The sequence below is a fragment of the Taudactylus pleione genome, unplaced genomic scaffold (assembly GCF_031769625.1).
Source record: "Taudactylus pleione unplaced genomic scaffold, aTauple2 ptg000502l, whole genome shotgun sequence".
Taxonomy (NCBI): domain Eukaryota; kingdom Metazoa; phylum Chordata; class Amphibia; order Anura; family Myobatrachidae; genus Taudactylus; species Taudactylus pleione.
Genome location: NW_028284904.1, coordinates 253,511 through 269,719, shown reverse-complemented (window position 1 = coordinate 269,719; position 16,209 = coordinate 253,511). Strand labels below are relative to the sequence as shown.

Here is a 16,209-nt window from a genome sequence, read left to right as displayed (position 1 = left end):
CGAGCGAACAAAACATGCGAACGTAATTTTAAAAAACACGCCCCCTGGCCGCTCGTATCATACGTCATGTCCGCTATTTATTAGATTAATCGAGTACATCGGACGGCGTATAAACCGCTCGCTATTCTTGTGGTTGGTTTTTCCTACCACAATCATGCGAGCAGTTCTGACTATAAAACAACCAAGTGACGTGGTCGATGACGCTGCTTTAGTAATTATGCACACCCTTAAAACGCCCGTTTTGACCTTTAGGCATGCCTGCGTTCGGATCTCCACTCCCCGTTTTCAAGCACCTTCCCCTGTTACCACCCACAAACGCCTCATTCTGTCACTCAAAATAGCAGGCATTCGCTATTTAGCGAGCACACGATTTTTGGCCGCACTGACTGGTTCGCGTATGCGTATTAAAATCCGTACGTATGCGCAGTTGTGCGAACATCGGTCGGAACGGACGAGCGACCGCTTACGAGCGGCTCTGAATCAGGCCCTAAGATCCTACACACGGTGCGATTTGCAAACGATCTAATCTCATTTGCGATTTCCCTTGAATTCCTGTACCCTCCCAGACAAACCATATTGTGCCTACACATGGAGCGATTATACAAACGATCAAACGATATAGATGGGTCGTTACCGATTGCAGATCGTTAACGATATATCGTTTGTAGAAAACAAACTCACAATGCTGGCACAAAATAGGGTAGGGGAGATTCCAGGAAAAGTGACAACATATCGTCCATCGCATCGTTCATCGTGCATACAAACGGAACAGTGGGCCTGATTCAGAGCCGGACGCTCTGACCAGAGCGCTCGCTCTGAATCAGGGCCCTCCTCCATGAAAATGGAGCGGCCTCCTGGCCGCTCGCATAGCTGTGGGTGACCCTGCCACAAGCCCTGGAGTGATTTTGGCTCTATCCATGGGAACGCCTCCGTCTGGCAGGCACACCCCCGGCACGCCCACCAAAGGGGGCGTGCTGTCAATCAACATCGACAGCACGCCCCCTTTGGTGCGATACCCAGAGCGATGGTGAGTCCGTCGCTCGCCGGGTCTCGCGCATGCGCACGACGGAGCTCCCTCCGTCGTGCACATGCGCAGTGGGGAACATCGACCCGCTTGCGAGCGTACTGCCGCACGCGAGCGGGTCTGAATGACCCCCAGTGTGTGCCAAATTGTGAACGATAGGTCGCTATCTTTCTGTAGGTTCAGTTGATCAGCGACTACGATCAACGACAGTGGGAGCGTGCATCGGCATCGATATCATCCCCATACAGGGTTCTTTTTAAATATTTGTCGTTCCAATCGGTCGAAAAGGCCAAATCGTTTAAAAAAATTTGCCATGTATGGGGGCCTTATGGCTAATTGTTTGTTATTGGAGACCCTGCCTATCATTTTTATATTGTTAGATATACTCAGCCCTACATCATGGATATTTAAATCGCCATGACATTGAGCAGATGATGCAATGGTGGGAGCCAGGCGTGTACAGAATATCGTCTCGGCGAAGAAGGCAGTTAACCATCGGATACACTCTGTCAGAGAGTGTATCTAATGATCTAGAAGACAGACAGGAAGATCAGTCATGAAAAATGAACCTGTAATGTAATTAAGTGATACATCTACGGTCCGTGAAATACAGAGTTATCTTTTAAATACCCTAATTTTTCTATCAGCCTCTTTGTTACTGCAAAAGGTCTTGTCACATACTGTAAGCAGCAAACCTATAGCACAATTGTTCACCTCACAGCTCTGGGACTCAGAGGGGCACGCTAAGTCGATGACACGCGCTAGCAGCCGATGTTCTCAGTCTGCGCATACGTCCCAATGGTAACTGCCGAAAAGCCGCAGAATGAATTTAGACGCAGAGAGAGGCAATTTCAGTTGGCATTTCTGGGTGGTGATGGGGGTGGCTAGCCAGACGTGGACATGTCGCCTTCAACCGCAGTTGCACTCATTTTGTTGGGCATGTTCAGACAGATAACCTGGGCCTCCATAGGACTGGTGCAATGTTCGATGGTGAGACCGATTATGCGTCTTAATACGCACAGTGGCGGATTAACGCAACAGCCAGTGGGAGTCTCTGTACAAATACCATCTTCTATATCATTAGCATAAAGACGCAGTTGCGCCCTGGCAAATGACGCATTTGAGGCTGCATTAGCGTGCCCCTCTGTATGAGGTCCTGAGGGTTCTATTCCCACCAGGGCACTATACGTGTCGGACATTTGTATATTCTAGCAGTGGGTTTTGTGCATTTGCTGCCACAATGTGCCTGATTCAGAGGTGCACGCTAACTTCACGCAATGCCGATATGCACTCAGGTGGCCGAGGTTGGTTGCACTGAGCATGCCCCACTATGGTTACAGCAGGGAGATGCAGAGGCAGGGGCTTATTTATAATGGGAGCAGGGTGGGCCAGCACCGCACACCCTGCACCCATTTTATACTTACCTCTCCAGAGTCTCAAGTCGGCGCCAGTGTCTGCTCTGTAAAAAATGGTTTGCGCATGCGCAGTACAGGGTAAATGGCCACCACGTCCATTTAACCCGGTGACCTGCGCATGCGCTATAGACTCTGGGCACACTCTAGTGCCCAGAGTCTATAAGTGCTGCCCTGGAGATGGAGACTGCACACGGGCCCCCTCCTCTCTAGAAACGCCCCTGCGCAGAGGGAATTTGGACACAGGAGCTGGGGATTTCACTGGGTGTTCTTGGGAGGTAAAAGGGGGATGACTAGCCAAATGCGGGCGAGATGTAGTAGCGCTGACACAGGGCGCCTTATTCAGACAAAGAAACTGCTCCTGCCATACAGTAGGGCTACTGCAAGCTTCGATGGTCTAAAGGCGCACCAAGACGGATTAGTGCCGGAATCAGAATTGGCGTTATTAACCCCAGGATGCATGTGATGAGTGGCGAGATGCATGGCATGTAATATGCGATGCTTGATGCATTCCGCCCTATGACTGATGCTATGAGCTCGCTCTATATACCTTCGAGCCAGAGATGTATACAGTATGGGGAGGGGGGGGGGAATTAAAGTACTCTGGGCCTGATTCAGCATGGATCGCTATTGTGATAGCATACGTAGATGCCTGATTGTTGCGTACTGTGTATGCACCGCAGTGCGCGAGTTGGCATTGTGAACGCACTGCGATCACCCATGTGGATACAAAGCCATCGCAAAGTGAGTGACGTCAGGTCAGCATTTGGGGGTGGTGACGGGGGAGTGGTCGGAGAAACGCAGGCGTGCCTGTCCGTTTGAACGCCGTTACTTGGGCATGTGTAAATTAGCCACTGCGACGGCATACGCAGCTTGTGTACTCACTGCGTGCGACGAGGTTAGCAATTTCTGAGTAAGGTCTGACCTGTTGTAATTGTGCGTGAGGGGCCGATGTTACTCGATGTTCCCAATCTATGCACAGGACTGCACTGCATAGTATATTGGCTTAGCATACGACTAGTGCCATAACAGAAATTAGGGGTCTATTTACTAAGCTTTGGATGGAGATAGAGTGAACAGAGATAAAGTACCAGCCAACCAGCTCCAAACTCATTTATTCAAACACAGCCATGACAGTTAGGAGTTGGTTGGCTGGTACTTTATCTCCGTTCACTTTATCTCCATCCAAGGCTTAGTAAATAGACCCTTTAAGCAGCGCTATGCTGGCCCTGCCCCCTAAACCTGAGACATAATGACATCACACCTTGGGGGTGGGGCCGTCAGCTCTCCTCCCTGCTCCGATAAGTAGAGCACTGCCTGGAGAATCCTAAGGACTCTTGTGGCTGCAGGGTGCCTATCTGGAGTGTGCTCCGGGACGGCTCTGCAGTAGCGCTAGTGGCTGCCGTTGCGGGCACCCTGCAAGCCACATGGTGGTGCTGTGGGGGCAGCGACGGTGCCGCCCACAGCGCCCTGTGCTCTGTGCGGCAGCACCGCTTGCATACTCCTGGTTACGACCCTGCGTGAGATTCAGGATGACACCCAGTGTGGGCACAACGTCACAAATATACTGAACAAATTAATTGATTTTCTGCAATCAGAAACGAGCCCCATAATGGTAAACAAACACAATCAAACTTTAGCTCCTTTGTTCCATAGAGAATAAGCATTGAGCCTAGCCTCTGGGCCCACGACTAATTACAGTACACTGCAAGGTCAATGCAGCTCCTACAGCATGTATTGATTTCTGGACTAGTCTACTTACAAAGCCAACACTTGACTTATTCCAAGACCCAGAAATGACTCAGTGTAGAAAGAAACAAACGTTTCAATGGTTAAACGGCCCCAAAACGTGACCGATTAACGTAAGGCGGCCGGACCAGCCTTTAATAAGGTGCAGATGCAAATCTCGCTCGTAGGATAACAATCACCTTCCAGGACTCCGCTGACATGGCAGCACCTATTGTCGTGGCCTCAAGATCATTACTTACTCCGTGTGTATGGAGTACAAACATCGCATCTATCTTCTGGGCCTGACACACGTATGACGTCAGTATTTCAAGATTTGTTCCAGCGGTGCGGACGGGAATAAAAAAAACACCACAGGACAGTTAATAAATGATAAAAAACACAAAAATAAAATAAATGAAATAATAAAAATAGAGATCTTACTACAAGACACTCAATTATTGCAAAATAAGCTGCCGCTATATAAAGACTGATAATGATTATAATAACACTAATGTTTAGGGGCCGAAGCGAAGTTGAATGCACGGCAGTTTTGAGGCTGCATCTTGCAGTGATTAGAACTGTGCATGCTCCAAAGCTACAATGTTCCAGCCAGAGTCATAAGCAGCTCGGTTGCATCTACTCTTTGAGCTGATGGGACATAGCGTCAAACGCGTATTTATAATGGGTGCAGGGTGTGCGGGACACACGGGTCCCTGGGTCCAAGGGGGGCCCACGCCACACACACTGCACCCATATCATACATACCTCTCCGGAGTCCCACGTCGGTGCCGGTGTCTGCATTGTAAAAAAAACGGCTGGAAAATGGGCGGTGGACATTTTCCCATCGTTTGCGCATGCGCAGTACAGGTAAAATGGCCGCCCGGTGACCTGCACATGCGCTATAGACTCTGGGCACATTGTAGTGTCCAGGGTCTATAAGTGCGGCGCTGGTCACGCACCACTCAGTGCACTGCCGGCCGCCGCACGGAGACGAGGGGGCCCGTGACGAAGACTGCACACAGGCCACCTCCTCTCTAGAAACGCCCCTGCGTAGCGTGATGGCAGCTGTATAGAGTTTATAAATTGTGTCTTGACTTAAGCACTAGCTGCGCAGAGTGGGATGTAGTCGGCATCTTGGCGCACACAATGCTGGCGGTCAGAATCCTGGCGACTGCGATCCCAACGGTAAGTATTAGGGTTAGGGTTTGGTTTAGGGTTAGGCTGCGGGAGGAGAGGATTAGGGTCAGTCTGCGGGAGGGAGGGAGGGTTAGACTGTCTGGCACTGGGGTTAGGGGAAAGTTTAGGATACTTACTTCCATGCATGAAGATTTGCAACCTTCAAGATTACTCTGCCGGGTTTCTGACCGGCAACATTATCAGTGCCGGGATCGCGTACCCAACCCGTGCAGAGTTGCCCGTCTGTGATAGGAATCGGTATGAGTTCAAATCCCAACACCGGAAGACCAGCACTAGAAGATCCCGACAGGGTAAGTATTTCTGCTAACCATCCCCCCCCCAACCCGTACCCTCCTTTAGGGGTGCCTAACCCTAACCTCCCCCCGAGAGTGCCTAACCCTAACCCCTCCTTCCCCTAGCCTGACCCTAACCATTCTGGGGGGCTGCCTAACCCTAATTCCCCCCCAGGAGCCCCTAACCTAGCCCTCCCCCTCCGCGGCTATCCTCACCCGGGGTCCCGATGTAGGGATAATGATAGGCATCGGGATTTCGACGCCTATCATTAGTCCCTTGTTGGGATATGATTATAGTCGGGAAGCCGGTGGTCGGCATTTAGACCGTCGGCTTCCTGACTACATACCGTGTGACGAATCGCCTTTTTTCAGACGGATCGCTTTTGATTCATAACAGATTCATTTGCGGTTCGAGCTAATGTGGAATTCAGCTGTCTGAGCAAATTCTCTTCAAATATACAGTACACTGTATATATTCATTTGTATTCATGAATACCTATGGGCGAGCGACCTTAAAAACATTACCTTTGAGTTTAAAATCGAGAAGAGATTAGCCGGGAACAGCAATGCAGCGTGCCGCCGTACTAATGCAAACATGGGAATCTCATTACCCGTGTAATGAATAATGTATAATATAATGTGAATAATTATCGTGCTATGTGTAAATAATATATTTAACTATAGCTATTGATTCGCTTCACAAAGGGAAGAATTACCATTCCCACTACAACACTTTAATATTGTAATTACCAGGAACATTTCATTCTTTTACCACTCAAACCCCATCAGACGGAATTACATAGATTCATATTCGGAAAGTAGACTTGCAGCCTTGTCCGTGTGTGTTTAATATATTAACTGTGGCTACGCGCGATAGAATCTGTTCCCCTAACATAGTAATTGAGTTTTCCTTTTTTGTTATCTCTAGTGCAAACAACATATCAGATGGAACCAAATTAAATGGAGAAGGGAATCTGCAGAATTCCGCTGATGAGCAGAGACAGCCGAGAAGCGCCTTCCTCACCAGGACCAGCGCGCAGAAAAGACTGGCAAAGGACGGTGCGTATCAGCGTTATCTATTGTGTCTTGTTTTCGTTTGATGTTGATATGCAGCTGTTTTGTCAGTACATGGAGAGTAATGGACACAAATACTGCAGGAAATACAGAGCCTGTATATGATATGGCCGGTATCGCAATACCGCACAACTAAAATGCAAATGCAGCAAGAGACCTCTGTAGGATATAGACACTTCCTAGCTGCATCTGCAATCTAAGGGCTGTATCCAAAGACGCAGCATTAGAAAACCACCGCGACCGGTCGCAGCCCTTGGCCAGTCCGCATAAGCCGGAGCTTACTTGTCAGCTGGGCCCAGGAAGTCTGCATCCAGCGACACTGACCATGGGCAAAACGAACACGACTCCCCTCCCCCCGTTTTTTTAGAACGGTCCTGGTGTCCGCCCCCAAATGCCACAGCATGTCAATCATGTTGCGGCTAAGGAGGGACACTGCCAGCAATCACGCAGGACCCTTTTGCACACATGTGCATACCGGATGCGTGCACAGATCCCAAAACATCGGACTTGAACGTAAACCATCGGGTTTGCCTACAAAGGGCCTGATTCAGAGGCACACGCTATTTGCGTGCGCTCGCTCTGAATCAGGGCGTCCCTATAATTTTTTTTTGATTGGCCTCCAGGCCGCTCGCACAGCTGTGGGTGACCACCCACAGCCTGTGCATGCGGCCTGGCGATGGTCGCGATTATCGCGACCATCGGGCTTGCGAGAAGACCCTTGTGGTAGGGTCTCAGGTCTCGCAAGCCCCAGTGAACTTCCTGCTCCAATAGAGCAGTAAGTCCACTACTGACATCACTAGTGATGTCAGTAGGGCCGCCCACAAACGGCAGGCGTTCCTTCGGGAACGCCTCCGTTTGTGCAGCCACCCCCCCTCCCCGCCTACAAAACGAGGCGAGCTGTCGATCAACATCGACAGCTGCCCCATCTTGTAGCGAGCCCCGGAGCGAGTGATATCTCACTCGCTCCGGGGCTCGCGCACACCATACATGCGCAATGGCCCACCATCGACCCGCTTGCGTGCGCAATGCGCTCGCGAGCGGGTCTGAATCAGGCCCAAAATCCGAATCAGGCCCACAGATGGTTGTAGGAACCTCACACCAGCATACTCTACATTCACCTTTTGTTAATGGCACTGACAGCACTATGTCTTAATTTAGTATCTTATGAGTGTAAATATTATAAATATATCCTATGTAACGTATTTCACAGATGCTTCCGCCCACTGCCAGGTTTTCTAAATGTCTCACGGTTTGTGCACAGATATAGAAATGTGTAGGGGGAATGCAGATGAAATCCTATTTTTAAGTGTTTTATTTTTAATGGAATCCTGTTAGGAAACACTTTCATTTCTCACTGGCGGAGACATATTCTCCTTCTCCTCCTGAGCCCACACTACCGGTACAGAAAATGACTCGCTGTAAATTCTCTCGGTGGAGCTACAAATAAATAAAATATTTAAATAGATCGAGAAATTATCATTCAAATATGCGGCATAGGTTAAAAAACAATTAGATAAGATAGACTGGGAAATCCATTTGTAGACCATCCAGAGAATTTTTGACTCATCATTAATTGTCATCTCTGAAATAGCTCCGTATGTATCTACATAGGTAATAGCACATGTAAGTGACACTAGTCTGACGGCTAATTAATAAGAACTGTGCAGAGCGTAGGTGGGTTACAGTGTGATTAATCCAGGGCCAGTTCTTTCATTTCCAAATAATACGTTAGAGATGTGTGGATCCGGTTCTCAGGAAACCGGCAACAACCAAATTTAGGGGTACAGAGTCAAACCAAGTGCCGGTTCGGATCGTCCTGTGGTTCGGAACTCGGGTTTTGGATTGCATGCTAATAGGTCAAAATTACGCCATTTAGCTGTTTATTTATTAAAAAAAAAAAAGAATGCAGATCCAAAACACAAAACACGGAGATGAATCCGGAACCAGAACCAAAACCAAAACCAAAAGTGGTCACCACACATCTCTATAACATGTTAAAAAAAACACGTAAATGTACTTACTCAGTGTATGGTTAGAAAATGCAGTCAAAATCCTAAACGATTGTTTGCGTACTTCTCTGAAATTGCGCAGGACATACCGCTTAGGAAGTGTACCGTGTATGTGCAGGACTCCGTCTGTGTGTTCACTCGCAGTTGCCCCCAAAGCCGCAGATTGACATGCTGCATCCATTTGGGGGAAAGAAGAGGGCGGCTCGTTTTCCCCCCTTTTTTTTAGGCATGCCGAGGCCAGGGTCTGCATCTTCCCACGCAGATTTCCTGCCGCCGACAGGGCAGTCCCGATGCCCATTGTGAGTAAGCTTAAGCTTACTTAGATGGACGATGACTGCAACTGATGACGAGTCTGTGTCTTTAAACGCAGCCTTGGGATGTGCAATGCTGGCAGGAGGTGTCTTTTGTCATCAGACGCCTCCTGACGCAGCGATGCTAGCAGCATCCATCTTTGAATCAGGCCATCAGAACAGTGAAATGGTTAAAAAAAGATAGTAATGTTTAAAGTTTGTGGGGCCTTTTCATCATCGAAGGCCGTATGGCCTCCAATGATGAAGGATTGATCTCTTAAGTATCCAACTCGCAGTGGGGGAAACGTGACAATTCTTCATTGCTCCGGTAAGGGGACAACTGCCCAGAAAAGCAGTTGTCCCTGAGGTTAGTATTGCAGTTAGTTAGGTAGAATAATACTTACCTGCTCCCGTCGTCCCGGCTACGCACGTGTGATCTCGGGCCATGCATGCACAAAGCTGCCGGGGAGGTAGTGAGGAGTCGGCGGAGGGATCCGCTCAGATCCTTCTTAACATCCCCGAAACTACTTCCCATAGGAAGGATGAGGGCTACGAGAGCAATCGCCGTCTGAAGATGACGCTTGTTCTTGGCAGCAAACTCCGAAAACTGAAAGTTTTTGGAGCTTGCTGAACACCAAGGGGTCCTAACGGACCCCTGATGATGAATGGCCCGGTAACTTAAATATGCGTTTCCACATGGTTACCGGGCTATTTATCGTTTGATCAATAGGCACCTGTATTGGCATCACTAGCTCATACAACCTGCTGATAAAATAAAGTGGTTAAAATACAGCAAAGGTATGTCCTGATCAGCTGCACTACATGATAGTCCCGGGCCACTAATCCGAAAATACAAATTATAAAGAAGGATAACTTAACACATTCCCAGATATCTGTAAAAATGTCAGGAGCTTAACTAAGAAACACACTACGATTCCTACTGTAAGGACGGGAAATATAAACCGCTTGACGAGACTCTTCTACTTCCAGACATTGAAAAGAAAAACTAAAGTTAATGGAGTTTTACAATCGGCTTCATTTCATGCCGGAATTATCTCCGTTACAATCTGATTATTTGAAAGTATTATTCTGCATTATCTTTGCCCTGAAACAGTGAGGATAAATGTACCTGCATTTTATTACTAATGGTTGTCAGGCACTCTGACAGATAATTACGGGGTATTGGAATGGCTCGGAGCAGATACAGATCTATCTTTCCGGTAACATCAGTGGAATGTAGAAGTAATAAGTCTTCTAGGTCTGAACATAACGTTTTATCGTATGTAACCAGCTTACATCTGTGGGAAAAAACATTTAAAGAGCATAAAACCAACATATAACGCTATGGAATGCGGGTGTAGGGACTATTATAGTCACTGCAAATCTTGAGGCCTGGTTTTTCAAGTAGTAATACAAATTTAAAACAATAATTAATATACAACCCCAGGGAAAATTGGCCTTGCGCTGATCTGCGTAATGCACGGTCCGAACCAACCAAGACATATTTTTTCCCTTATACATATTCTGATATCTTTGCGACTGCTGAAAGTTGCTTGCCACTGGTTTTGTTGGTTGTTCGCCTGGATCAGTTAAGAATTAAAGTGTATTTCCCCAACCTGCACTTACATGGTCCATTGCAGTAGATAGTTTGGGTATTTTGATCTGTGACTGAGATGTGCAAAAATGATGGCCAACGACAACATAAAGGGGGATCCAATTAGATACGATATTTCCGCTATTCTCCTGATTATTTAGTTTTTGAGGCTATCGTGATAAAACTAATACAGGGTGAGTCTCCCATATCCAAAATGCTTGGGACCGGGGGCATTTTGGATAACGGAATATTCCGTATTTTGGAATATTTGTATATCATAATGAAATATATTGTGAATGGGACCCCAATATACACACAGAATGCATTTATGTGTTATATGAACCTTATACACACAGCCTGCAGGTCATTATATACAATATTTTCAATAATTTTATGGCTCAAGCAAAGTTTGTGTACAGAAATGAAATTCATTTATGTTTCATATACACCTTATACAGAGAGCCTGAAGGTAATTTTGTACAATATTTTTAATAATTTGTGCCTTAGACAAAGTTTGTGTACATTGAACCATCAAAAATCAAAGGTTTCATTATCTCGGTCATGCAAAAATTATTCCGTATTTCGGAATATTTGGATATGGGAGACTCAACCTGTACTTTCGGTTTTGTCGTTTTCACGGTATACAATTGTAAGCAAGCTTCAGTAAAGATCTCCCGTATACAGACCAATCATGCGACTGCGTAGCGAGGACTTATCGCTTTCCCGCCGTTACCTCGCACTATTTAAGGGCTACTGGGGCGTAGTCCTTGCACCATTTTGACCACTGCTTGCCTACACAGTTCACAACATTGCATAATTTTACCTGAGAACGTTTATTCCACTTTAGTACGTTTAGTATGTTTAGTATGTTTAGTATGTATGCACCACTCTTGGATGCTACAGATGAAGTGGCTAGGTAGATTAGTCCTGGCCTTGCCCGCTTGAAGAGTCACAAAGGTGAGGTGGAAATGACAGCGGTCAAATAATGAAAGAAAACAAGTGTTTTCTTGCATAATAAATGTTCTATTTAAATTGGGGGTGCATAAAAATGGATATAAGTGTATATTTGGGTAATTTATTTTTAAGCCACTTTTAAAAAACCTTCAAAATTTGCCTCTAATACCTAACTGCAATCTTAAATACACCTTTACAGCATCCCCATATACATGTCCCATTCATACAGCACCCCCATATTCAGTACCTGTGCCTCTCATACAGCATCCCCATATACATGTCCCATTCATATAGCACCCCCATATACAGTACCTGTGACTCTCATACAGCATCCCCATATACATGTCCCATTCATACAGCACCCCCATATACAGTACCTGTGCCTCTCATACCGCATCCCCATATACCTGTCCCATTCATACAGCATCCCCATATACAGTACCTGTGCCTCTCATACCGCATCCCCATATACCTGTCCCATTCATACAGCACCCCTATATACAGTACCTGTTCCTCTCATACAGCACCCCCATATACAGTACCTGTGGCTCTCATACAGCATCCCCATATACCTGTCCCATTCATACAGCACCCTCATATACATGTCCCATTCATACAGCACCCCCATATACAGTACCTGTGCCTCTCATACAGCATCCCCATATACCTGTCCCATTCATACAGCACCCCCATATACAGTACCTGTGCCTCTCATACAGCACCCTCATATACAGTACCTGTGCCTCTCATACAGCATCCCCATATACCTGTCCCATTCATACAGCACCCCCATATACAGTACCTGTGCCTCTTATACAGCATCCCCATATACCTGTCCCATTCATACAGCACCCCCATATACAGTACCTGTGCCTCTCATACAGCACCCCCATATACAGTACCTGTGCCTCTCATACCGCATCCCCATATACCTGTCCCATTCATACAGCACCCCCATATACAGTACCTGTGCCTCTCATACAGAACCCCCATATACAGTACCTGTGGCTCTCATACCGCATCCCCATATACCTGTCCCATTCATACAGCACCCCCATATACAGTACCTGTGCCTCTCATACAGCATCCCCATATACCTGGCCCATTCATACAGCACCCCCATATACAGTACCTGTGCCTCTCATACAGCATCCCCATATACAGTACCTGTGCCTCTCATACAGCATCCCCATATACCTGTCCCATTCATACAGCACCCCCATATACAGTACCTGTGCCTCTCATACAGCATCCCCATATACCTGTCCCATTCATACAGCACCCCCATATACAGTACCTGTGCCTCTCATACAGCACCCTCATATACAGTACCTGTGCCTCTCATACAGCATCCCCATATACCTGTCCCATTCATACAGCACCCCCATATACAGTACCTGTGCCTCTCATACAGCATCCCCATATACAGTACCTGTGCCTCTTATACAGCATCCCCATATACCTGTCCCATTCATACAGCACCCCCATATACAGTACCTGTGCCTCTCATACAGCATCCCCATATACCTGTCCCATTCATACAGCACCCCCATATACAGTACCTGTGCCTCTCATACAGCATCCCCATATACCTGTCCCATTCATACAGCACCCCCATATACAGTACCTGTGCCTCTCATACAGCACCCTCATATACAGTACCTGTGCCTCTCATACAGCATCCCCATATACCTGTCCCATTCATACAGCACCCCCATATACAGTACCTGTGCCTCTCATACAGCATCCCCATATACAGTACCTGTGCCTCTTATACAGCATCCCCATATACCTGTCCCATTCATACAGCACCCCCATATACAGTACCTGTGCCTCTCATACCGCATCCCCATATACCTGTCCCATTCATACAGCACCCCCATATACAGTACCTGTGCCTCTCATACAGCACCCCCATATACAGTACCTGTGGCTCTCATACCACATCCCCATATACCTGTCCCATTCATACAGCACCCCCATATACAGTACCTGTGCCTCTCATACAGCATCCCCATATACCTGGCCCATTCATACAGCACCCCTATATACAGTACCTGTGCCTCTCATACAGCATCCCCATATACAGTACCTGTGCCTCTCATACAGCATCCCCATATACAGTACATGTGCCTCTCATACAGCATCCCCATATACAGTACCTGTGCCTCTCATACCGCATCCCCATATACCTGTCCCATTTATACAGCACCCCCATATACAGTACCTGTGCCTCTCATACAGCATCCCCATATACAGTACCTGTGCCTCTCATACAGCATCCCCATATACAGTACCTGTGCCTCTCATACAGCATCCCCATATACAGTACCTGTGCCTCTCATACAGCACCCCCATATACAGTACCTGTGCCTCTCATACAGCATCCCCATATACAGTACCTGTGCCTCTCATATAGCATCCCCATATACAGTACATGTGCCTCTCATACAGCATCCCCATATACATGTCTCATTCATACAGCACCCCCATATACAGTACCTGTGCCTCTCATACCGCATCCCCATATACCTGTCCCATTTATACAGCACCCCCATATACAGTACCTGTGCCTCTCATACAGCATCCCCGTATACAGTACCTGTGGCCCTCATACAGCATCCCCATATACAGTACCTGTGCCTCTCATACAGCATCCCCATATACAGTACCTGTGCCTCTCATACAGCACCCCCATATACAGTACCTGTGCCTCTCATACAGCATCCCCATATACAGTACCTGTGCCTCTCATACAGCATCCCCATATACAGTACATGTGCCTCTCATACAGCATCCCCATATACATGTCTCATTCATACAGCACCCCCATATACAGTACCTGTGCCTCTCATACCGCATCCCCATATACCTGTCCCATTTATACAGCACCCCCATATACAGTACCTGTGCCTCTCATACAGCATCCCCATATACAGTACCTGTGCCTCTCATACAGCATCCCCATATACAGTACCTGTGCCTCTCATACAGCATCCCCATATACAGTACCTGTGCCTCTCATACAGCACCCCCATATACAGTACCTGTGCCTCTCATACAGCATCCCCATATACAGTACCTGTGCCTCTCATACAGCATCCCCATATACAGTACCTGTGCCTCTCATACAGCATCCCTATATACATGTCCCATTCATACAGCACCCCCATATACAGTACCTGTGCCTCTCATACCGCATCCCCATATACCTGTCCCATTTATACAGCACCCCCATATACAGTACCTGTGCCTCTCATACAGCATCCCCATATACAGTACCTGTGCTTCTCATACAGCATCCCCATATACAGTACCTGTGTCTCTCATACAGCATCCCCATATACAGTACCAGTGCCTCTCATACAGTACCCCCATATACAGTACCTGTGTCTCTCATACAGCATCCCCATATACCTGTCCCATTCATACAGCACCCCCATATACAGTACCTGTGCCTCTCATACAGCATCCCCATATACCTGTCCCATTCATACAGCACCCCCATATATATGTCCCATTCATACAGCATCCCCATATACAGTACCTGTGCCTCTCATACAGCACCCCCATTTACCTGTCCCATTCATACAGCACCCTCATATACAGTACCTGTGCCTCTCATACAGCATTCCCATATACCTGTCCCATTCATACAGCACCCCCATATACAGTACCTGTGCCTCTCATACAGCATCCCCATATACAGTACCTGTGCCTCTCATACAGCACACCCATATACCTGGCCCGTTCATACAGCACCCCCATATACAGTACCTGTGCCTCTCATACAGCATCCCTATATACCTGTCCCATTCATACAGCACCCCCATATACATGTCCCATTCATGCAGCACCTCCATATACAGTACCTGTTCCTCTCATACAGCACCCCCATATACCTGTCCCATTCATGCAGCACCCCCATATACAGTACCTGTTCCTCTCATACAGCACCCCCATATACAGTACCTGTTCCTCTCATACAGCACCCCCATATACAGTACCTGTGCCTCTCATACAGCATCCCCATATACAGTACCTTTCTACTTCAGGGTCCATAGGGGGTCCACAGGGTTGACCTTGGGGTGTAGCTGGATCTGGATCCACGGGCACCACGCAGTTAAAGCTTACACTGCTCCCAGGATACACTTGGGTCCGTCCTCCTCTATACCCCGCCCCCGAGCCACAGGCACCTCAGTTTTAGTTGGTGCCCGGCCGGAAGATAAATTTTTTTTTTTTTTACACTATCAGAGCAGCAGCATCAGACTGTCCTTTTGGATGTCCACGCTGCTGCTCCTTCTCCCCGCTGGCGCCGCGACGCCAGTACAGATCTGGGGATTGCGGCGGGACCCCAGAGTTTGTACTAGCCGGGCTCTGGGGACTCCCTGTGACTGCTGCCGGATCGCCGGGGATCAGGTAAGCCACGGGTCGCCGCGTGCTGTATCAAGTGGACCGGTCCCCCTGTGTACCTCTCCCCTGCTAAAGGAAAGTGTACACAGCGCTATAGCCCTCCCAGACACTGAATCTGGGCGGTTGATTGTAGCGGAAGGTGCAGTGAGTATAACTTTTCTGCATTGTATGTGACTATTGCTAGTGCTGCCTGTCTGTGACTTATTTCTACTTACTGTCAGCTTATACCTATCCCTTTCCTT

The 16,209-nt window shown here is 47.6% G+C and overlaps 1 protein-coding gene across 1 annotated transcript in view; it reads left to right on the top strand.

Moving 5' to 3' along the window:
* The window catches only part of ZMAT4 (zinc finger matrin-type 4), a 577,993-nt gene that overhangs the window by 537,092 nt on the left and 24,692 nt on the right, over positions 1-16,209 (top strand). The window contains exon 7 of the mRNA XM_088449955.1: positions 6,562-6,692. Within this exon, the coding sequence (XP_088306081.1) occupies positions 6,562-6,692 (131 nt within the window). The remainder of the gene's footprint in view (positions 1-6,561; positions 6,693-16,209) is intronic.